Source organism: Cotesia typhae, unplaced genomic scaffold (assembly GCF_013202065.1).
Source record: "Cotesia typhae breed Kobodo isofemale line unplaced genomic scaffold, CoteBio_Ctyphae contig_56, whole genome shotgun sequence".
Taxonomy (NCBI): Eukaryota; Metazoa; Arthropoda; class Insecta; order Hymenoptera; family Braconidae; genus Cotesia; species Cotesia typhae.
In genome coordinates, this window is record NW_027423760.1 from 9,307 (window position 1) to 32,502 (window position 23,196).

General features: G+C 31.4%; 3 protein-coding genes and 2 long non-coding RNA genes across 7 annotated transcripts; 2 read left to right on the forward strand and 3 right to left on the reverse strand.

Annotated features, from left to right (window-relative positions):
• Positions 1-1,626: 1,626 nt before the first annotated feature.
• LOC141532070 (uncharacterized) lies at positions 1,627-2,569 on the forward strand. Its single transcript, XR_012480016.1, has 3 exons — positions 1,627-1,746; positions 1,844-2,212; positions 2,288-2,569. It is a non-coding gene; the product is annotated as an uncharacterized LOC141532070 (long non-coding RNA).
• LOC141532071 (uncharacterized) lies at positions 1,994-2,939 on the reverse strand. The gene is made up of 3 exons (XR_012480017.1): positions 2,816-2,939; positions 2,583-2,708; positions 1,994-2,492 (listed from the first exon to the last, which is right to left on the reverse strand). It is a non-coding gene; the product is annotated as an uncharacterized LOC141532071 (long non-coding RNA).
• A 278-nt stretch (positions 2,940-3,217) lies between these two features.
• LOC141532068 (putative acetylcholine receptor chaperone) lies at positions 3,218-7,612 on the forward strand. 3 transcript variants are annotated; one of them, XM_074250231.1, is made up of 7 exons: positions 3,218-3,369; positions 3,503-3,643; positions 4,971-5,109; positions 5,181-5,287; positions 6,463-6,555; positions 7,311-7,430; positions 7,504-7,612. In XM_074250231.1, the coding sequence occupies exons 2-6, from the start codon at positions 3,533-3,535 to the stop codon at positions 7,422-7,424; spliced, it is 564 nt and encodes a 187-aa protein (XP_074106332.1). In that variant the 5' UTR covers positions 3,218-3,369; positions 3,503-3,532; the 3' UTR covers positions 7,425-7,430; positions 7,504-7,612. The 3 variants fall into 3 exon arrangements, with proteins under 3 accessions (XP_074106332.1, XP_074106331.1, XP_074106333.1); XM_074250230.1 differs by having other exon boundaries at positions 3,262-3,643; XM_074250232.1 differs by lacking the exon at positions 6,463-6,555 and having other exon boundaries at positions 3,286-3,643.
• A 741-nt stretch (positions 7,613-8,353) lies between these two features.
• Positions 8,354-10,087, reverse strand: LOC141532039 (uncharacterized). The gene is made up of 2 exons (XM_074250197.1): positions 9,337-10,087; positions 8,354-8,963 (listed from the first exon to the last, which is right to left on the reverse strand). The coding sequence occupies exon 1, from the start codon at positions 10,085-10,087 to the stop codon at positions 9,479-9,481; it is 609 nt and encodes a 202-aa protein (XP_074106298.1). The 3' UTR covers positions 8,354-8,963; positions 9,337-9,478.
• Positions 10,088-11,177: 1,090 nt separating this feature from the next.
• On the reverse strand, positions 11,178-22,931 carry LOC141532069 (uncharacterized). Its single transcript, XM_074250233.1, has 2 exons — positions 22,769-22,931; positions 11,178-22,698 (listed from the first exon to the last, which is right to left on the reverse strand). The coding sequence occupies exon 2, from the start codon at positions 18,911-18,913 to the stop codon at positions 18,383-18,385; it is 531 nt and encodes a 176-aa protein (XP_074106334.1). The 5' UTR covers positions 18,914-22,698; positions 22,769-22,931; the 3' UTR covers positions 11,178-18,382.
• Positions 22,932-23,196: the final 265 nt, after the last annotated feature.

Consider the following 23,196-nt stretch of genomic DNA (forward strand, 5'->3'; position numbering starts at 1 on the left):
TATTATTATTATTATTATTATTATTATTATTATTATTATTATTATTATTATTATTATTATTATTATTATTATTATTATTATTATTATTATTATTATTATTATTATTATTATTATTATTATTATTATTATTATTATTATTATTATTATTATTATTATTATTATTATTATTATTATTATTATTATTATTATTATTATTATTATTATTATTATTATTATTATTATTATTATTATTATTATTATTATTATTATTATTATTATTATTATTATTATTATTATTATTATTATTATTATTATTATTATTATTATTATTATTATTATTATTATTATTATTATTATTATTATTATTATTATTATTATTATTATTATTATTATTATTATTATTATTATTATTATTATTATTATTATTATTATTATTATTATTATTATTATTATTATTATTATTATTATTATTATTATTATTATTATTATTATTATTATTATTATTATTATTATTATTATTATTATTATTATTATTATTATTATTATTATTATTATTATTATTATTATTATTATTATTATTATTATTATTATTATTATTATTATTATTATTATTATTATTATTATTATTATTATTATTATTATTATTATTATTATTATTATTATTATTATTATTATTATTATTATTATTATTATTATTATTATTATTATTATTATTATTATTATTATTATTATTATTATTATTATTATTATTATTATTATTATTATTATTATTATTATTATTATTATTATTATTATTATTATTATTACTATTGTTATTATTATTATCATTATTGTTATTAATATAGTCATTAATAGCATAATCATCTTCATCAGTAATACTACTATAACCCCATTAATAAAATAATATATAAAATAATTCAGTAGAAGAAAATAATCTATCACAGTGTAAGTTAATAAGTAATAGTGTTCAAGGAACTAGGTTGTAAAAGATAGAAATTATGTGTTATAAGGATAAGTCTCTATATATGTATTAGTTGTAAGGAATAGTTAAGTTGTAACGTAGTGTAAGCCTATGTGTGTGGAAAAATGGAGGGAGATGTGAAGCTGAGGACTTCGAATCAACGCTTTTGTAACGACACTACTCCTCGAGAACTCAAGTAGTTGAGAACTATCTATTGTTAAACAACTGTCGAGCGATTTTACAAGAGTTTTTCTTTTTTTCTCTATTAAATAATCTAATAATAAATTAAAGTTCAAATATTGAGTAAACCAACTAAACAAACTCGTCTTATAATTTATTATTAAATTTAAATTCCTCTCCCGCACTGAGACCGAGTATTTCAATACTCCCGGGCGAGAAGCCGCCGTCGGTAAGATCCTTAATCAAAAATAATAATATGTTATAAACTAGATGGAGGCATAACAGCTGCAATAAAATAGCGCCACCTATCTGAATAAAAATTTTTTCACAGATGCATTTGGAATTTTACTCCATCGGGATCCTGGGTTAATAGGATTATACCCTATCGAAAATCTTGGCTATCGGAATTTAGGCTAAAGTTGTAACCTCATGATGACGCTTGACGCTAGCTTTCAGCGTCAAACTATAGCTCCACCTAGCTGAAATGAATAAAAATACATGCAGCGTCAAACGCCAGCGTCAAATTAAAAAAATCAGCTGCAAAAAAATGTATGAATATCAAAAGTCGATATCTCGAGATATACCTCGAAGCTAGTCCTTAACCTAATTTTTATAATAAACACATGGTAATTGTAAACAAATAACTTATGACAACAATAAATGTTAAACATTAATGAAATAATTACATCAAATTTAAGTAACTTATCAAAATTTCAATGGCAGGTGAATATGATTATCAATTGTGGATTTATCAGTGTCAAAAAATAATCCGTGAAGCTGAAATAAAAAAAAAATTAGGCGCAAAAGGATTATTAGTGCTTTATTATGCAATGAACTAGTTATACAAAATTGTAGAAAAAAATATATACAAAAAAAATTTTGGATTCATCCTTTATTCAAATTACGAAACTATGGCTTTTTTGCGGCTATATTCCCAACTCTTTCTTCGTATTCTGAAAAAATTGAAAATTACATCCGAATGACAGCAGTCCAATTTGAAGAGCTTCTATGTTTAGTTGGCCCGAAAATATCAAAACAAAAAGTTGTAAGAGAGCCTATTTCAGCTCCAGCACGACTAGCTATGACTTTGCGGTAAGAATTTTTCAAAATAGTTGATAATTTATTTAGCGTAGTCATCATTGTACCATAATAACAATTAATTTCTAGATTTCTAGCAACTGGTGACTCAATGTCAACGATGTCGTATCAGTATTTAGTTGGGTTAACAACAACAGCAAATATAATTGTCGAAACTTGTCAAGCTCTATGGAGTTGTTTTAAAGAAAAAGTATTACAGAATAAATTTTCTCCGTAATAAGTTCCTCACGTCCATTTTCCAATAAAGCACGCCGAATTATTGTAACACCATCCTCTTTAAATTAAATACATCAAAACGATGAATTTTGTTAGTTGCTGTACTATTTATTTATTTAATAATCTAAAAAATTGATAAGTTACTAACCTAGTAAAGGATAGCAATAATGATTCTCATCGATATGATGATTTTTATATTTTTTAAACAATTATGATCTAAGTAACTATTGCAAATCTCCTCACATATACCACAAACATAAACTTGTGATATTTCCTAAAAATAAAAACAATAAATATTTTGAGTTTATTTTCTTACACAGAAAAATGAAAAAATATTTCTGTTATAATTATCCGTTTGATTTTATATAATATAACCCTTACATCTTCCAACGCTTCTATATCTAGGTAATCTTCGAATAGTGCCATTTTTATAACAAAAGTCAACAACTTTAATCTAATGTTTAAATAAAAATTTATTTTTAAAATAAACAATAACAAGATTCTTAACTTATTCAATATCGATTACTTTCGAGTTCGATTATATAGATTCTAAATTTCTGTTTAATCCTTTAAATAAAAAGCTAATTCGAGTTTAGCTTTTTACGATTTGACGCTACTAAGTTTTTTCCAGGTGGCAGCACGGCCTAAATTAACCACGTGACACAATTTGACGCTCATAACCAGCGTCAAGCGTCAGCATGAGGTTACACCTTTATATATGAAAATCAATTGGTAAATTACGGAGTACTTTACATATGTGAAACTATGTATAACGCGGTCAACTATTTTACTTGCTTTTCTGTGCATGCGACTATGTTTTTGTTACTCGTTGTTTCTATTGTGTGAAAACTTGTGTACTCGTACATAATTTATGACAAATATATTTATAGAGAATCTCGGCCTTACAACATCCAAACTGTTTATTCAATTAACAAGTAAATAATAGTAAAATAATGACTTATTTCTTAATTTACTATCCGTGAAATAAGCCATTATTCGATTTTAAATGTGTGAAATTAACAAAATTAATTTAATAAAACTTTTTCATTAATAATCTCAATTTTTTAGTTATTAAATTCTATTTAAACATTGAATGTTATGGCTTCGATTGTTTTAAAATCATTGTCAATTCTTTTGGGAATATTTTTCGTTTTTGTTGGAACTCTCAAAATTACATCTTATCTTAGCAAGGATCTTCACAAAGATCTTGTAAGTATCGAATTTTCATTTACATATCGGCAGGTAGCGAATTATGATTATCAAGAACAATATATTAGACATTTCAAGGGAGATAACTAACATATCCATTAGTATTGTAATACGCTTTTTGTATTGCTCATACGATTTTTTTTCTATTTATATGTGCTTGTGCTGATGATTTTAAAATTAGAAATTTCTGAATATATTATATAGGAATATATACTACTTTTAATACTTTCTTTCAAATAAATAGAGGCCGTATTCCGGATATTTTAGAATTAAATCGACATAGTGAGAAGTATACCCGGGAAAAATTAATTATATATATTTGACCATATATTGATGATCGTACGTCAGTTTTAACTATGTTTCGTATGATCAAATGAAGACAAATGATCATATGTGAATACTAGAAAATTTTCCAATTTATTTTTGAAAATTATTGAATAATCTTGTTACAACAATGATCAAAATAATCATTTTATTGATTGGATGATTAGTTCTGACTTAAAAATAAAAAAAAGCTCGCCTAGTTTAATACCAATCTCTTCTACAGTCACCCAGCAAAAATCTGTTCATGTCCGGCACTGCTTAACTTTTCCAATTTGCGTTTCATTTATCTTTTCGTATATCTATACACTAGAGTGGACCAAAGAAAGACTATTTTTATCGTTAGATATTATTTGTGAACGATTAAATTTATTTTTTAGGTCAAATAATGCAGAAAAAACAAAAATAATATTCTATTATAAAACCAGTATTGCAATAATTAATTAAACAATTTGTTTATTAACAAAAAAAAATTAGAAAGAGAATTGTTATTGAATATTCATGAATCCGGAGTCAAAAACAAAAAAAAAATTTGTCAACTCAATTTTTCGATCTTTTATTGCTAAAAATGGTGGAGCCACACATTTAAATAATTACCTTAAAAAATGATTGAAAATTTAAGATAACTCTTATAAATCTGAATTAAAATTGATTTATGATATTTTAAAGCTTTTGCTTCAAAAAATTTTAATCGTCTTAAAAAACTTAAAAAAATATTAACAAGTTCTTTTTGAAGAAAAATAATTTTTTTTATTGACGTTCTTCTTTTAATATTGGTCATCGGATTATCCACCTGAAAAAATAAATAGTTTTTAGATTGATACAATTCTTTAATTTTCTTTTTATACTATGACGATGTAACTATCTGCAAGAAACTTTACTGTACATCCGGTAACACCAAATATAACATGTTCATGTTTATTGCACCAAAATCTACTGTGTAATTCTTAAAAATTTTACAATTTTTTATTAATTACTTGATTTTTTTTCTTTGTATGAATTGCAGCGAAAAGAATACGTTAAATATGCTAAAGTATTTCCATTCGCTGAGCTACTTAATTTCAAAATACCAAGTAAATGGTACAGAAGGGTTGTTGGATCATTAGAAATCATCTGTGGTTTTACAATGGCCATTGTCCCCAACCGTGAGTTTGCAAGAAATATCAAAATTACTACATCAACTGGCTCCCAGAATTGGACGTAGTTATCTTTTCAGGAAAAATCAAGAATACGTCTAATGTCATTCTGCTGTGCCTGATGTTAATGGCTGTTTATTCACATCATCGACTTGACGACAAACTGGAGAGAACTGCACCGGCTCTGGTATAAATCATTTAATAACCAATTTTTTTTTCTTATAATTATCTCTATCTTTTCCTTTCTTTCTAATATATATTAATTGGCCACTTGAAAATAAATTTTTTCGGACGATTCGTCAGAATCTTTTTCTTTGAGAATGAAATACGAGAACGTTTTTTTAAATTTAAAAAAAAAAAAAAAAACATGCCATAGGCCGCACGACGTTTATTTTAAAAAAAAAAAAAAAAAAAAACATTCTTTCGAAAAATCTTATAAAATACACAGATTTAAACAAAAAAAAAAAAAAAACTTTGAAGAGAATTTAATTATCTATAAAAAAATAAAATAAACAAGCATTTTTATTGTTGATTGCTCTATAGTGTATAATAATTATGTTTAATTCATAACTGTAAGGAATTAGGTAGTTGTCGGCGTCTTTGTGCAGTGTTGTTTCCATGCTTGAGTTTTTTTAAATAAATAATGTTGAGATTAATAGATTTTTAGTGTACTAATAGAAGACATGCCTTATTTTTTTTGTACTGTTAACTTGAGGTAAAGATTTGAGTGGATTGTTGGAAGGTATGTTTTTTTTTTTTTTTCTACTAGGTGCTATACTTACTTACAGTAATGTTTTGGTTTGAATTGCTAAAAGAATGCTACAAAAGTTATAATTATAATTACGAGTGTAGTTTTACCACACAGAAAAAAAATCAACATTGAATTAAGTAAATAATTTTGAAAACTTTTATCTTCTTGAGTTGAATAGAAACATTCTTAAACTAAGAAATTTTTCTTGGTTTAAGTAAATTTTACTTGATTGAAGAATTTTTCGCCTTGATTCAATATAATGAAACTTTTCAAAATTATTTTCTTGATTTAAGAATTTTTTACTTGATTTAAGTTAATTTTTTTCTGTGCAGTAAGCATTAACTTCAGTAGCTTGAGAGTATGACGAAAAAAAAGTTCCTATGTTTCTGTAGATTAATGACATTTTTATTAAAGAATTTAACAACGTAGTTACTTTCTTAAATTTTTATAATGGATTTATACTTAATTTTTCTGGTAGTTGTGTTAGTAAGTCTCTTTTTTAACTTTGTGAGTGATGGTTTTCAGAAAAAATGTAGTTCTGTGTTTGAATCTAGAGTTAATTGAAAGAGGGATTACTTAGTCTGACTTGCTAAATTTCATTTGTGTGTAAGGCTTTTCAATATCTGAATGAGGCAAGGAGTTTAATTAAACATCGGATGTCATGGCACTACGGTCACTGTCAAACGGAAGAGCTTTACATTAATGTAAATTATGTTTTTTTTTTCTTTAAGATAGTTGGTTCACAAAATTCACATTTCACCAAAACTATGAAATTTTTTTTATCGAAAGATAAATACATTAATAACTCACCACTAAAATTTTAGATCGATTCATCACACCGTTTCTGTTAAATTAAGTATGAAATCTAGTTGAATCACTCGTGTGGTACGAAAGATTTCATACTAATTTTATCGGCTCTTTGTACATTTACGTGTAAAAGAACCAATTTCAAAAATTAATTACTCAGAAATGGCATGGTGAATCGATCTGAAATTTTTGTGAAATATGAATTTTGCGAATCAACTACCTTAAGCAGTTATAAGTAGAGCAAATATCGAGGAACTCGTGATTGTAGAAAATATCAAAAAATTTTAATATTTTTCAATGTAAAACTATTGTAGCCAATAATGGTCCTTATTTTTTTATTATTAGCTCAATGTAATAGTTATGGAACATTATCAGTTAAATTGCGATTACTATAAAAAATTTCGGTTTGTATAAAAAATGGATATTGTATGCATCAGTGGGTTATATTCTGTGGCAATATCATGTATTTAACATGCTATTACATAACACGATTGTAATAATCTTAATTAATTATTTACTTTCTCAAGATTATTATTTTTGTAAAACTATTATAAAGTAAAACAAGCTCTTATTTATCTCTTATAATCCACTTTTTTAAGTACTTATAGCACGTATTAGTTAATAATTTTTAATGATTTTCAATGTATTTTAGGTATTTTTATTCATGTTGACCGGTAGATTAGTTATCGACTCACAGCTCAGCGATCAATCAAAAGAAATCGCTATAGATAATGGAATGGATGAAAAAATTAAAAAGCAAGAGTAAAATATTGTAAGTGATGATTTTAAATAATAAGTACAAAATAATTGTTCAAATGTTTAGTAAAACAATTTTTATTTTTCAGCAATTTCAAATGTTATTATTCATAATATGAATACTGGAATAAAATTTCGTTGATGTATTTAGACGATCTTTAACTCAATGAGTACTGAATATATAATTTTAGAAATAAATTTAATACTTTGTAATTTTTCTTAACATGCAATTACCATTATTACATCATTTATTAACTTCAAAAATAATGAACATGTCTATAATAGTACAGAAATTTGAATCATTGACGATGGAAAAAAATACATTCTTATTGACTCTGGTTGAATTCTATAAATGTATGGATTCGGTCTAGATTCATTCCAACGTCAGTAGTATTGACTTTAATTCTGTCAATATAAAGAAAATAGAGAATTTTATTTGATAATAATAAAAATAATAATATTAATTAAACTAGTCAAAAAAGTATTCATGATCAATCAAGTACAAAATCCTAATATAAAATAGAGATGGATATATGAGGCATCAATTTATTCGTGATGTGATTGGTCGAATATATCATAAGCATGAAAATATATGCAAACACTATAGTTAGGCGCGCGCTTGCGCGCGCAAATTCAAATTCTAGTAAGGTAAAATTTACTAGTAGACATCTCATCAATTGACTAAATTTTATAAAAACTAACTAAAAAATGTTTTTCACAAATTAATTGCCAAAGCTGATTCCAGAGGTGTAAAGGATAGAAATACAGTGTTTTACAACAGTCAAACTCTAGTTTAAATTTTCTAAACATATTCCTTATTCTACTTAGAGACCCTGTTTAAAAATATTGATTAAAAAGAATAAAAAAAATGATGAAATTCGAATTCTTTTCAATAATTTCAATTCTTTTGTTTGTATATACAGTAAAATAATTAAAAAAAAAAAACGACAATTTTTTTTTTCTTAACTATATCAAAAATATTCATCCTAATGCTTCGAGATCCTTGTAATCATATAAATTATATGATTTAATTAATCTAAGTTGAGAGGATGTAGGATCTTAATAAAATGCTAAGAAACTTTATATAGCGACGTTTCGTGCACTTTATTTGCACTTCCTCAGGCTATTATAACATACATCTCAGCATCGTCAACCTAATATTAAATTTCTTGTAATAATTCATACTGTGTCGATCACGATAATTGGTCATACTTTAATTAATTGAAATGAGCACAAATTAGCAAACTACCGAAATAAATAGTTCTGTTGACAACTCCAATAGTCTCATGTCCCTATGTGAGGGACAAATTAAGGGGGATAGCCACTGTGACGCTGGAAAAAATAGGCAATTTTCGGGAATTTTTTTTACTAGGATAATAAAGGAATTTGGGGATCGGGTTTTTTTTGTTTTATAAAGTATATGTTGAGGATAATTCTCCTAAATTTTTATTCAAAAATATTTTGTTATCACAAAGTTATAAACATTTTTGTAGAGCACCAAAAAAATTTCCCCCTCCATTGCCGGTACTGTAACTCAAAAACGGATTATCTGAAACAAAAAAACCAAACGGCATTTTAATCTATAGGAATGTCGCTATCGTCGCACGTAGGGGATTTTGAAAATTTTGATTTGAGAAAAAATGGCGCCATATTGAAAATTTTTTCGTCTTTTTCCTCATTTTTTGGACTCAAACAGCCTTAAAAAATCTTAAAAATTAAAATTTTCAAAATCCCCTACGTGCGACGATAGCCACTAAGTAGACAAATACGGGGAAACAAAAAAATTGAGAATCGGTTCATATTTACGAAAGTTACAGTACCGGAAAGTTTGAAAAAAGTCGTTTTGAGAAAAACGCGAGTAAAGTTTTAAGAAGATTCTCGCAACTTTAAAATCTAGTCTTTCACAAAATATTCATACTCACATCAAACTATCAAGTCCTGGGCCATATGAGGGTTCTTCCTCCTTATCTTTAGTATTGACCTTGACTTTTTTTAATTTTTTACTGGCCGTTTCCATGCGGCTTTCAGCAGCTTTAACCCGAGTAGCGTCGCGCTCAGCGCATGCTATGAGTAGAGTGTTGGTCCTACTTTAACATCGAGATTCTCTAATATCTTCAGAGTTGCTAGAGCCCCATCATTGAATGTAATTGTTGAAATATATAAAGCTATTTCAACAATAAGGGAATAAGAAGAATTTGTTTTTGGGGCGAGCTGCCACACTAATGCATTGAAGCTTTCATTATTATTTTGTGTAAACCCACCGACACATCGTTCCAATAACTCTGGATTCGATAGATCTTCATAAATCGGTATTAAAGCTTCCGCAATATCTGCAGGAAGTGGTGGTTTTTCAACTAATGAGTCCAAAGTATTTGTTGCCACAGCTTTTTGAAATTGACACCACGAATTTGCACCTTCAGGACAAAGAAAATGCTGCGGATCTTCGGGTGATGAAAACTTGTGATAAAATGTTTGCCAAATAGCATTATACATCTCATCAACATCATTAGAATGACGTCTGATTGCTAAACCATAATACTTTGTAAATTCATTAATTGCTTTGTCCGTTAATCGACCTTTCCCACCTAAACTTTTCTGTGTATTTTCTTCTTTTCCTGTTTTTGTCTTCTTGTTAGTTCGTTGCTTCTTCAAAGCCCTTAGTCGACTGCCCATTCGTTTTTGCACGTGATTAATACATTCCTTTTTTTTATCTTCACCATGTCCCCATACGGTTTAGCATCACAAATATTTTTATACGTTTTAGTGTCACCATCACCTATATAGTTTACATACTTAACGTTATGTAATAACTCTGATCGCATAAACATCTCTTTTATTCCATCTACCTCCATTTGTCCAGAAGAATTTTCATGGTTTATTGGACAGTCTAGAGCATGGTCTTGCATAAATTGATCGTATTCAGCTGTTCCTTTTTTGAGCTCATTAGCGCACACATCTTACAATAACTGGATTTCATACTTACATCTACGATTTTGCCAGTGAAGTAACCAATTAGAGAAGATATACCAAATGAAGATTTAAACCCTCTTTTCTTCCAACTACCGTCACCGGAGACAGAAATTCCAGGAATGTCATTGGATTTTAAATGCTTGCAGGTTTCTTGGATTTCTTCTTTAGCAGCTTTTTCAACACTAAATCACAACAGTTTCTAGCTGCATTTCTGATTTGTGTGACCAGACGATCGTAAAAGCTATGGAACATTGGTCGTGGTAAATCCATGAAAGCACAAAATCTTTCAGCTCCAGATAACCCAATACCAATTATCCGCATTGCAAAGATGAAACGGCGATTAATTTCATACGCATTCTTGATGAGTGGACATGAATTTATCAAAACTGGATCACATTTTTGCAATTCACAACTAGTTTAAAACCTAATCCTCGAATACTTGTCTCAGTAAAGTTTACATCACCACCACACTTTTTACACGATACACAGCCACTTAGTAAATTAAATATCGAAAAAAATTTATAATTTTGTAGCTAATACTCGAATCAATTGTACAATCAGATTTTTGTGATAATTTCCTCTTGGAAGCACTATCACGTCGTTGAGAGCCAGTATTTTTTCAGTTTCATATCTGTTGAGCGGTCGATTAAATTTTTTTCCTGTCGTTTGGCAGTTTTCTTTCGTTTTTAATAACTTTACTTTGTTTACGATCCATTATTTAACAAATTTTTTTGTTAAATAAACAAAAAAAAAAGATCAGAAGATTTAAAAAAATAAGTAAGTAAAATAACGAGTACACTAAGAAACTCAATAAATTAAAGAACGAGTGTGTATTCATACAAAACAACTAAACTATGAGGTACAGTATCTCAACAATAAGAAAAAATATACGTTAAAAGTCAAATAATTGTAACGGTTGACAATCGTGAGGGAAAACAATCGCCAACCCGTACGAATCAAAGACGGAGCGAACAGGCGACGTTTTCGTCGAAGCGCCGCGCGTAAAACGGTCAATCGACGCGCTCTTATAAAAATGACTATAACTCGAAAACTATTCGGAATTTTTCTATAAAATTTGAAATACATAATTTTGAATATATAAACTTCAGTTTAATGAAAAAAAAAAAAAAATTTTTTTTCCGAAATTTTACAGTGGCTATCCCCCTTAAGGGCTGTGGCTTTCATAGGATTTTTAACTTCCCGCTAAAAAAATTGAAAATTTTCAAAAATCGGGGAGTTATTGGTTTAACCCCGTTTTGCAAAAATCGAGTTTTCATCAGATCTCGACGTTTGAAGGTCACAGGAAGCTTTCCCGACTATCCCCACGAGGATGTCACTATGTCTGTCTGTGTGTGCGTGTGTGATTGTGTGTGGATGTATGTAACCCTCCTATAACTTTCGAACGGTTTGACCGATTTCATCACGGTTGACGCTATTCGAAAGGGCTTGACCAAACTTAGATTTTGGATACAATTTGGACTGATTCGGACCGATAGATTTCGAGAAATCTAAAAAAAACCGTGAAAAAATGTGAGAAAAATTTTTTTTTCAAGTGGCTTTTTTCGAATAACTTTTGAACGGCTTGATCGATCATCAGATACGTTAGATGTAAAGAACGCCTTCAACAGCGCAAAATAGGAGGACATTCTGGATGCACTGTAGCACCGGTTCAAGATAAAAAAAAAGCCATTCGGCAGCCGAAATTGATGTAGATTTCATACTTCAATAAAAATAATAAGTTTGAAGGCGTTTAATCAATTAAAAGTTTTAGAATTTCAGTAATTTTGAGAAGCAAAAAAACCCATGCAACCGTAAATTTCATAAAAAGATAGCAGATTGAAATGTAATTTTTATGTGACACAATGAAATATGAAAATTACAGCTCATTTAAAGAGTTTTCAGGTACATTTTACGGAAATTAAATACAGTGTCGGACTTAAAAGTTATTGGATAAATAAACTGTAAAAAAGTTTATTTTTAGGATTTTGAAAATTCCAAAACTGTTTACAGTGACTTCGCTTAAAGCGACGTTTTATAGCAACCGAATTCACAGTACTTATTAGTGCTGTACAATTTGGTCGTTTAAACCAGCCGTAAAGTTTAATCAGGTTAACTGATTAACCGATTAAATGGTTAATTTAGTTAATTAGTTAAAAAAATTCAAATTTCCTCGCTTATAAATTGAAAATTGTTGCACTGATATAATGATTTATTTGCAAAAGATTTGTTAATAGTAAATAAATCATTTTTTTCCCCTCCGGGCGTAAAGCGTAAACTTTAGCCCCGCTGCGCTAAACGAAGTTTCCGCTTTACGCCTTCGTCGGGGAAAAAAATAGTATACACTCCTCGGAAAGTAAATAAGAAAGCCTCAGATCACATGTTTGTTGACCTCGGCCAACAATTACATGTGCTCTGAGACATTTCTCACTTTACTTTCCTAGGGGTGTAATATGCTATATTAGAGACCATTTTTAAACATAACAAAAAAATATTTGTTACCATTTTGAATGATTTGTCATTATTCAATCAGTCTAATGGATCAATTTATTTTGAATTTCGCGCGGTTTTATTTAATCAAAAAACTTGCCGCGGATGACAGAAGGTGCAGCTGTCGCATTTGATTTATTTACGATTCAAATTGTTTGAGACAGTTGATCGTGATTCTTGCGAATTTAAATAAATAAAATTATTAATAATGTCATCTATTTGGAGACATTTTATTCCAATTAACAGTAACAAAACCGAATGTAAATACTGTCCAATTCGTTACAATACGAAAAAAACTACATTTGCTTTAAGGTATCACTTAAAATATAAGCAAGGTGATAAATTAGAGTGTAGCAGTTAAGCTGAAGATCTTGACTCAGGTGCTTCAAATTCAAGGTATAAATATTTTTATTTTTATTATTGTTAGTAGATTTCATAAAAGTCTAACTATTGCAGCCGTCCTCATGGCGCAACTTTTAAAAAATTTAGTCATTTTCTGACTCAGTTGGTCGATCTGAGTCAGAAAATGTATATAGTTCAAAACTTTATATATGTATGTATTTATATATATATATATATTATAACAAAATTATATTATTTTCTGTACGTAAATGAAATTTACTTCCATTTCGGCTGCCGAATGGTCTTTTTTTTATATGTAATATTTTTGTCAACGGTTTTTCTTAAGAATATTTCTTCGAATCTTTCCCACTCATTAAGAAATACAAAGACTCTCTGTACGCTGGAGTTCAAAAATCACTGCAGTAAGCGTCAGTCTTCAGCAATCTTTTGATCACGCAACTTCACGACACCCATCTCCAAACTTCTACCTATTTTCCCAGTAGAATCTAAGTTATCAGTTTTCAGTGGTGACCTATTCACACGCTATTAAGTGTATACAGTGTTTTTTCTCAATCGTTCGATTTCATCAATTATTGGCAACAATTACTCACTGTCTCAGCTCATCTCCAGTCGCCAAAAGACGCTACCTCAACAGGAACTATCCGAAACTCAATCGTAAAACTTGTATGATACATCAATTCAACTCTGCGCATCAGTGGTATAGTATTTTATTATAAATGAAATACTCAAAGGTCGTACATACGACAATTACTTAACTTCTCTTGATAAACGTACATCAACTAATCAGAATTGTGTTATCCGCTCGATCTTTCGTGGATGATACAATTTTTGAGTTGGCTCTGTCCTCTTGTGACTTTTACGATAATTTTCACAATATAGATTTTACAATTAAATGCATGATTCAACCTCTGAAGTCACTCCAATAACTTCTGTCAGGATCCCTGAGTTCTGACATGCCTTCTCAAACAATTTAAAACCTCCTAACAATAAAGCATGTGTCAAGTCCAGAGGTAGGCTGTTTAGGACCTATCACATAAACCTGAATCGACTTTAGCACTTCAATCTACCCTCATCTCTTTTATTCAGAATTCTAAAGGAGCTTTCCCAGACATCTTAGCCTGGAACTCCGCGGAAATCATATCCACTTAATTTTCATACAGTCCACTAAGCTTTCAAACCTATTACGCTATCTTAACCGACTTTGAAAACAATTCATTACGATGAGATATTAGATTCACAGAAAACAAATTGAACGAGCCATCAGTTTTGCACGAGCATCCAGTCCAGTCCCATCAGGAAAAGAGACCAACTTACTATCAACGGCAGGAGTTCACCTCTGGACCCCATCAACACCACCCACTGAAGCGTATCCAACCACAGTTCTCAACCAGACTTTCTACATTCGCATCTTGGATTCACCAGCACCAGATAAATTTATTGTCACTGAATTGATCAATTAAAGTTTGGAAATAATCTATTACAATCAAAGAAAGCAACTAAACATGACGAAACGGGCACGAGTGTCAAAAAAAACTTAATATGCTCGAAAAGTATGTATTTATTAAATTTATACGCACTGACAAAAAATTTAGTTTGACTCAAAAGTGTTATGTCCGAAAAATATAATCTTAGAATTTGGTAGCTAGACTATCGGAGGTTCGGATAACAGATGAATTTCCCTAACGAAGGATCGTTAGGTTTTTAATTTATGGGTTTGCGAAGGTGAAAACCCCGGAGAGGGCCCCTTGGAATAGACAATCGACCTCGAAAATAGTGATAATAACCTCCACTTACTATTACGAATCTGACTTGAATGATGATTCGGCCTTTGATTGGACTTTATACCTTTGACTTCCGCTGCTTGACTTCTCCCTTCTTCCTGCTGACTGGAGATTGAAGATCGAAAGTTGAAGGATGAATAGCTTCTTAATTTATAAATGATGGAACACTTCGATTCGGGTTTTTAGTTTGTATATTCTGTTTAACTGGCCCTATGGGCAAACACGTCTTAATTTACACTATTCACTTATTAACTATTAACAATATAAAATGATGATTGAAAGAATATGAGTTCGTAATCAGAGTAACGACTCCGGCAAACAAAAGTTCGCCGTTTAAAGTTCACAAAAAAAAATATAATTTGAGAGGGGACCAGGTCACCGGAACTGCGGGAATCTCGATTATCGTAAAGACGAATCGTGGCTCGAAGAATCACTATCACAGAACTCGGAAATACCGTTGAGGAAATCGAAATGAATAATAAGGGATGTTATGTCCACCCCAAAATTTTTTTCTTTAAATTTAAATCACCCGCGCAGATGGAAGACTTCTCCATGCGCGAAAGCCACAATAAAATATAAGCTACGCGACTGCTGGTTGACTAGCGGGGACTTCTGCAATCTCAGCACCGCGAGTATTTAAAAAGGCGATCAACAGCCAACGCCTTGTCTTTGAGCAAGTAATTTGACTTCCGCGTTTACTTGACGGGCCCGTGCCTTGTAAAAGTCACTCATCTTAATTTGCGCTGCACTTAAGACGAGTTCAGACTCGGTTCAACCGGCAGGCCACGTATTAGTTATTAATTAAAAATCTAGAGAACCGGAATCTCAAAGTTCTAATTTGCCCTGCACTTAGGCGAGAATCCGGGCAGTAAGTTTAAATAAAATATCTCTAAAAAGCTAAATTTGCGCACTTTACCCTACGGGGGACTGGAGGACGTTAGCTCAAATAAATAAAATTCATTAATATAATTTCGATTAAATAAAATTTGTGAAAGTGTAAAAGTTTAGGTGTTTATTAAAATAAATCTTAAAAAGAAGTGAAATTCCATTCGAGTTCGTTAATTTCGTAAGATAAGAAGCCCTTAGAATAAGCAGCCCAAATCCACCCTACTCCATCCGTTGCGAGAACCAACCAAAGGGCCCAATCAAGGAACAGGCGCTAACGGCTGCCCTAAAACCACGGATCTGACCATCAATAAAGTTCCTGTAACAGTAAGTACATCTACTCTCATAAAAATCCGTCAGTCTCAAACGAAGGCGTGGTAAGTTCGTATCTCGAAAACGTCCCACATAAATAATTAAAACAACGGAATTAAAACCTCCGTTGCGTATTCTTTAAACTGTTAGTCCAAACCTCCACCGTTTACGCTACCGCTCTAAAAACGCCCTTGGACATAACAGGGAAAAGATGACTAATTAATTTAATAATTGAAGTCTGCCTATACGTGTCGGGGTATAGAACTCACCCGGGCTTTAAGGCAGAACTGTTACCTTGTAAATAAGCTAGTGAATTATGGTGTTCGCGGTTTTTATTACCTCGGTCGCGATTTAAAAGAGGGGCTACTAATTAAATAATTGGTTCTTTTGATGAGGTGACAATGCGTGGTAATGTGTATTCTTCAGCCACGAGTCCGTCGTCGCGCAGTCCTGGTTGTGGTTCCCTAAATATGCAAGCGTTGCACTTTTCGGCGGGAATGGGAGGCCCTGTATTATATACGGTATGCCGGATATAACAAAAGCAAGAATATTGAATCAAGAACACCATTTTGAAGAAAATAAAATTTTTGAGTCGCGAAGAAAAATTCTTAAATCAAGAAAAGTTTCTTGAACTAAGAATTATATCTTGGCTCAACACTTTTTCCTCTCGACTCAAGAAATTCTTTTTCTTCAAAATGGTGTTCTTGGTTCAAGATTCTTTCTCTTGAGTCAAGTTAAATTTTTTTCAGTGTATATGAATCTCATTTAATTATATAAATAAATTTCTTGCAGAATCCTAAATTTGAACTAATCATCGCTTCATGTGTCGAAATGATTGCAATAGACATGTTACCTTTGTCTTTTGTGGAGGGTGAAGGTTTTTTACAGTTTATGAAAACTGTTTGATCAGAGTATACAACACCAAGTAGAACAGTGATTATGGATCGTTTAAATCATATGTATGATTTTGTTTAAAAAGAAATCGTCTGTGTCTTCAAAAATTTCCTGTTCGTGTCAATAACAACTGACACTTGGTCATCATTGCCAACAAAGTCATACATGACAATAACTATGCATGCAATTGATGAGTTGTATAACTTGTATTCTTTCACTCTGGATACTGTAGAAATGCCTGAGAGCTATACATCGATTAATATACATAATCGTCTGTCTCAGTATTTCTTTTAATGTCAGACGAAAGTTATTGGCATAATATGATAATTTATTCTGTGAAATCTACCTTCCATTTCGGGTGTGGCCGAATGGTGTTTTTAAATTTTGGAGCAGTTTTATTTATAGCTGTGAGTAAAGTTTTGGTAACTTCAGCGATGCTTCTATTTACTTCATCTATAGACATATTTCTGTCAACTGGGAGATCTAAAGTGAAATCAGTGTCGGCAATTTTTTCAAATTCTTTTCACTTGATCGTCTTTAGATTACGTCTCTGGACTTCAGGAATGCTATCTTGAAGGTTATTACACGGCAGAATTATTGAGAATAGTGGTGCTTTATGGTCACTGTCGTATGCTGCAGTTCTAATTTTATTGTTTGCTTGTAGATTAGGTATAGTAAGGTTGGTGATGCACAAATCCAGGTAAGTTTGTCCAGAAGTGAAAGAAGGAAGACTAATAGAGTATATTTTGGCATTAAATTTGCTGGCACTTTCATGTTCCCATTTTCTGAGATACTTTCCTCTCTCGTCCACTCTGTCGACCCAATCGGTCCGACGAGCATTAAAGTCACCCACTAAAATAAAATAGTGATTAGGATTATTAGCATTTAGTCTCTGGAGTAAATCGTTCAGCTCATGAATAAAAATTTTTCGGTTCGAGTTAACTGCATAGCAACTGACAAAGAAAATTTTATTGTTCGCCAGTGGTTCAGGCGAGAGTTGAATTATTGTGAATTCTAATAATTCGTTATTTATTGAGGTAGGATATCTAATAGCTTGGTGACCAATATTTCTTCTGATTATAATAGCAATACCACCACCAGCCTAGTTTCAGAGATAAAGACAATATCCGGTTGGTATTGTTCTATCCTGGTATATAACTCAAGTCGACGGACATTATGTTGACGTGAGTTCGCGTTAATGGCCATGAAATTCAAAGCCATTTGCTGTCCAGGAGGACTACTGATTTCTGGTGATGGAGACTTCAGGTTGTTCGACTTATCCATGTTGGACCCCCAAGAAGTTGAACAAGAAGTCAATTCTCTGTGAGTTGTTCACAATGCTTTGTTGTATACTCGCACCCATAAGCCTGATTTCTTTATTTAGGGAGCTCATTTCATTTCTGAGCTGGTCTACGCCGCTCTGATCTTGAGTTTCTTTATTTGGAACTTGCTGGTGTTGAGCTGGCTGGTAAAATTGCTGCTGAAAATTAATTACATTCTGAGAGTGACGTAGTCTAAGTGGGGGAAAATTCTCCCTACTAGTAGTTGTCACGTTGGCAAAGGACAACTGAGGATTTATTCCCCTGTTTAAAACCTCAATTTTTCTGTCTAATTGCTTGTTTTTTGACTGAATGTTGCCAACATTCGTAACTTTAACGAATTTTATGAATTCACATGTAGCATAATTAGCGAGCAGTCTAAATTTTTTGCAGTTAGCACATCTGAATTTTTCTCTTGTAGTTTCATCGTTCAGAGGGCATTGTCCAGGCGTGTGCAACTCTCCACACTTTACACATCTTAACTCCATCTCGCAGTTTGCAGCAGTGTGTCTGATTCTTTGATATTTTAGACACTGGAGAACTCTATTTTTGCAAAGACGCTCCCATCCCTGATTAAAAATACTGATTGAAAAGAATTCAAAAGTATGAAATTTGAATTCTTTTTAATTATTTCAATTCTTTTGTTTGTATATATAGATATACAGTTTGCATAGAGTGACCGCTTCTCAATTCTTTTCAATCAGTATTTTTAATCAGGGATCTGGCTTTTAGAGAGAGGACATTTCCGATTTTAAAGAATTCTTTTAAACTACTTTTTTGGGTAATTTCGATAATAAAGTGCCTACTAGGATTATTATCATCACCCTTAAATTTAAGCTCGGAAACTGTTAATAACTCAACAGATGGGATATTTTTATTTATTAAGTTTTCAGCTACTTGAGCTGGTGAGAAATCTTCACTGATTCCTTTTAATAGAACCGATTTAGGTCTAGCATCTTTAGGGGTATAGGTGTAGTATTGTATTGTAGCTTCCTTCAAAGTTATTTTAATTGTTTCATAGGAAACTTGATTTGTCACTTGAATCGAGTGGAGCCCCTTTGATAAGGTGACTACAAAAGAATCCTGCTCTACGTTGGCTATTCTGATAGAAGTGACTGTTTTACTCACTTATTTATCCGGAATTAAGATTGGGGGCGGTCTGTAAGATTTTTCTTTAATCACCTCCTATGATTTATGTTCCTCAGCTGTAGATTGGGCTGCATTATTATCATTTGATTGTGCCGGAGGAATAGTTCGGGACTCCGTTTTCATGATGTCATTTTGTACTGTGTCACCATCAGCAGTGAGGTGGTCGAACTTGTTTTCCGTGATAGGTGACGCGTCAATCAAAGTATTTAGTAGATTACTTTTGGCTGTTTTCGCCGGATGCGTAAAACTTTTTGAATCGACCTAAGGTATCCTCTTGTTTCGTTGATTTGTCAGATTGGAAGTGACATTGTTTTTAACAGTTTTTGTACCTTGGGAACCACTAATCTGCTTTTTATCTCGGTTTAGGAAAGCACGTTCAAGAGCAAACGAATTTAGAGGCCCACGCGAGCTTTTCTTGTCAACTGGGGCAGCAATATGTGCCGACGTCTTAGGTTTTTCTATTGTGGCGGTTTCCGTCATCTTGGGCGGGACTTCAGCCATCCACGGTGTTGTGTATTACTACTGCTTTCGATAATAAATTATTCTGCACATAGGCAAATTTCACACAGAAACACTAATTGCAGTGCTGCAGAGTAGTAAGAGATAATTATTTGAATTTTTTGTTAATATTAATACTCATACACTTCATGCAACATCAAAGACACAAGATACAGACGAAAGATACGATGTACACACGCCGGCATCTGTGTTAAGACTACGCCGCGCTCTCCAGACTGTTACTTTACCTCTTGATCAAATAACTTATTTTTACTTTGAGGTATCTTTCAAACTACTTCAAGTAATTTAAATTTCATACATGACTTATCCTCACAGTTAAGGAAGTTAACTGTACCTAATTTATTAATTATTAATAATTTATTATATATAAGAGTGATTTATTTGGAACGGCTATGTATTTTTTTCGGTGCATTAACATATTTAGGTTCTATGTACAGTAAAAAAAAATTTCTTTAAGGTTTATGCCAGGTTTATAATTTTATTGTTTTTTTTAATTTTGAAGTTTTTAACTTCTCGCTAAGAAAATTTTCAAAAATCGGGAAGTTATTGGTTTTACCCCGTTTTTCGAAAATCGAGTTTTCAACGGATGTTGACGTTTTGAGGTCCTTGAAAGCTTTCCTGACTATTCCCGCGATGGTGTCTGTATGTCTGTATCTACCCTGATAGCCAGCGCTTTCTCAGTAAGTGTTGACTCCCAGCAGTTACGGTTAAGTTATACATCAAGTTGGCGGTAATTCTTCACTCAACAACAGTTGTAAGCAAATTGACAGAAATCTACGGCCGCAACTTGAATACAAGTTAACAATCAAACTTGTAGTTAAATTTCCTTTCAACTTTACTACAATTTGAAGGAAATACTTGTACACCAAGTTTTGACGTCTATTTGCAGAGTAAGTTATAGGTAACTAATAGGTAATCGCTCGCTTTGCCAACTCTTTCCGTCAAGTTTGCTTCAAATTGCGGACGTAGATTGACAGTAAGTTATAGGTAAGGTGGCTATCAGGGTATCTATCTATTTTAACGGAGTAATCGTTACCCGTTAAAAGCCCTTTTACCCGCACTCGTTTAATTATCGACGGATCACAGAGCGCTGTGATTTTGAGCCCTCGTATGCATATAGTCTGTTACCACAAAAAAATTGGCATAGAGGCCAACTTTTTTGTGGTTAGTCTGTTGTGAATCCGAAAGGATTGATCACAACGCTCTCTATATATTAATATAAAATTACATATAAACAGATGACTGCAATAAATAGTAGCGGGAAAAACCCAGTAAGATTTAAAATATATGTATTTTCAATTGTAATAATATCGGTAAGAAAAATAAAAATCTTTAAATATTGTAAACTTTTCTATTTTAAATTCTATTGTTTAGTATGGGAATTTTTCTATCATAAATTTTAGGGTATAGACAAATTTATAATCACCGAAAATTCCCAAGGAAAAAACCTACAAAACTTTATTGCGGTTATGTAATTTAGACATACAAAAAAACTACTTTGTTAAAATAAGTTTACGTTAAATGTAATGGTCACTTAGAATAAAATACCGAACGTTTTGGAATATTCTTTACAGACTGGGAAAACCCAGTAATTTCCATTTATTTTATTGTCATAATCCTTAAGCGGCTTATTTTCCAAAACGTTCGCTAAAAAGGGAATACTCGAATACCTAAGACTAGGCAATAAAAACCAGACATCCATACTGGCTGCAATCAACCTTGGAAACGTCATGGGCCATCGTGACGTCATTTCAACGTGGACCCATTTTGCCAACTCGAGGAGGGATGCTAACTGAAGACAGGAGTTGCAGAGGCGCGCGCAACTACCCTCACTACCCTCTAGGACTCTCCCGCCCCCAAGGGCATGAACTCTCAACCGGGGGAGTCGAAAACCAAGGAACTGGAGGACACTTATCAAGAAGCAAGACTGTAGTCCGTCACGCGAAATTTTACTTTTCCTGAAATTATTGTCGGTACTGGTATTTTGTAAACCATTAAATAATAAACGATAGATTTGCGCGCAATGCAAATCTAAATTAAACTAAAATAATCTGAGTGTTTTAAATTCATTATATATATATATATATATATTATATATAATTTATATTTAATTATTCAAATTTAAATCTATTCTCCCGCCTTAATCTATTTACTGCGAGTTGAACGCCCTACCGCGTTCCAAAGGGCGAATTAAAAGAATTCCATAAATTTACTATAGCCAATTTGGGGGCTATACAACAAGTCTAGTCAACAAGTGCCGTTTAGGTCAAAATTTTTTCGAAGGCTCGGAAAAATATGATTGAGGTGTCATTCGATTCGTTATCACATCTAGAAAGTTTTTGAAAAATTTGAAGATGCGCTCGCAAAAATTACAAAAATTATGAACAATTAACTACAAAAAAAGGGGGTTTAGTTTTTTGCTTATATCTCAAAAACTTTTTGAGATATCCACAATTTGAAAAAAGTTCCAAAAAGAGGAGGAAATTTCCTAAAAAAAGTCTCGACTCCCGGAATTTCAGGATAAATATTTATAATTTTTACAGAGGGCTGAAAATACGCCCGAAAACGGGCGCTCGGGTATCTCGAAGCCACGCCCCCTTGGTACCTTTTAAAAAAAATATTATTTAAACATATAAAATATTAAAATTAAAAATTGAAAAAATTCAGGAACTTACAGAATAGACAAATAAATAATAATCTGCCATCAAAAATTTTTTATCGCGATTTTTCATTAATTTATACATTAGTTAATTAACAATTTCGTATAGCTTGTACATCCACATTGCAAGTAAGATAATTGTTAAACTATGAATCTCAAATTTTTTTTACTTCGCTGAGCTGTTTTTCAATGACCACAGAATGTATTCCTATCGGTAGAACTGTTACGCCCAGCGAGGTCACTAGATTGCTCGTAACGCCTCTTCTGGACTGAGGTGTGAGTTGTAGTCACGCGGGATCAATTTAAATTTATTGTTGTTTATTAATTCAGTTTTTGATAATGGGATTTGTTAGATTAAATTAAGAAAAGGGGAAAACTTTAGTTAGGGGGACTGTTTTAAATGATAAATAATAATTATCAGAGAGCTTGATTTTATTCAGTGGT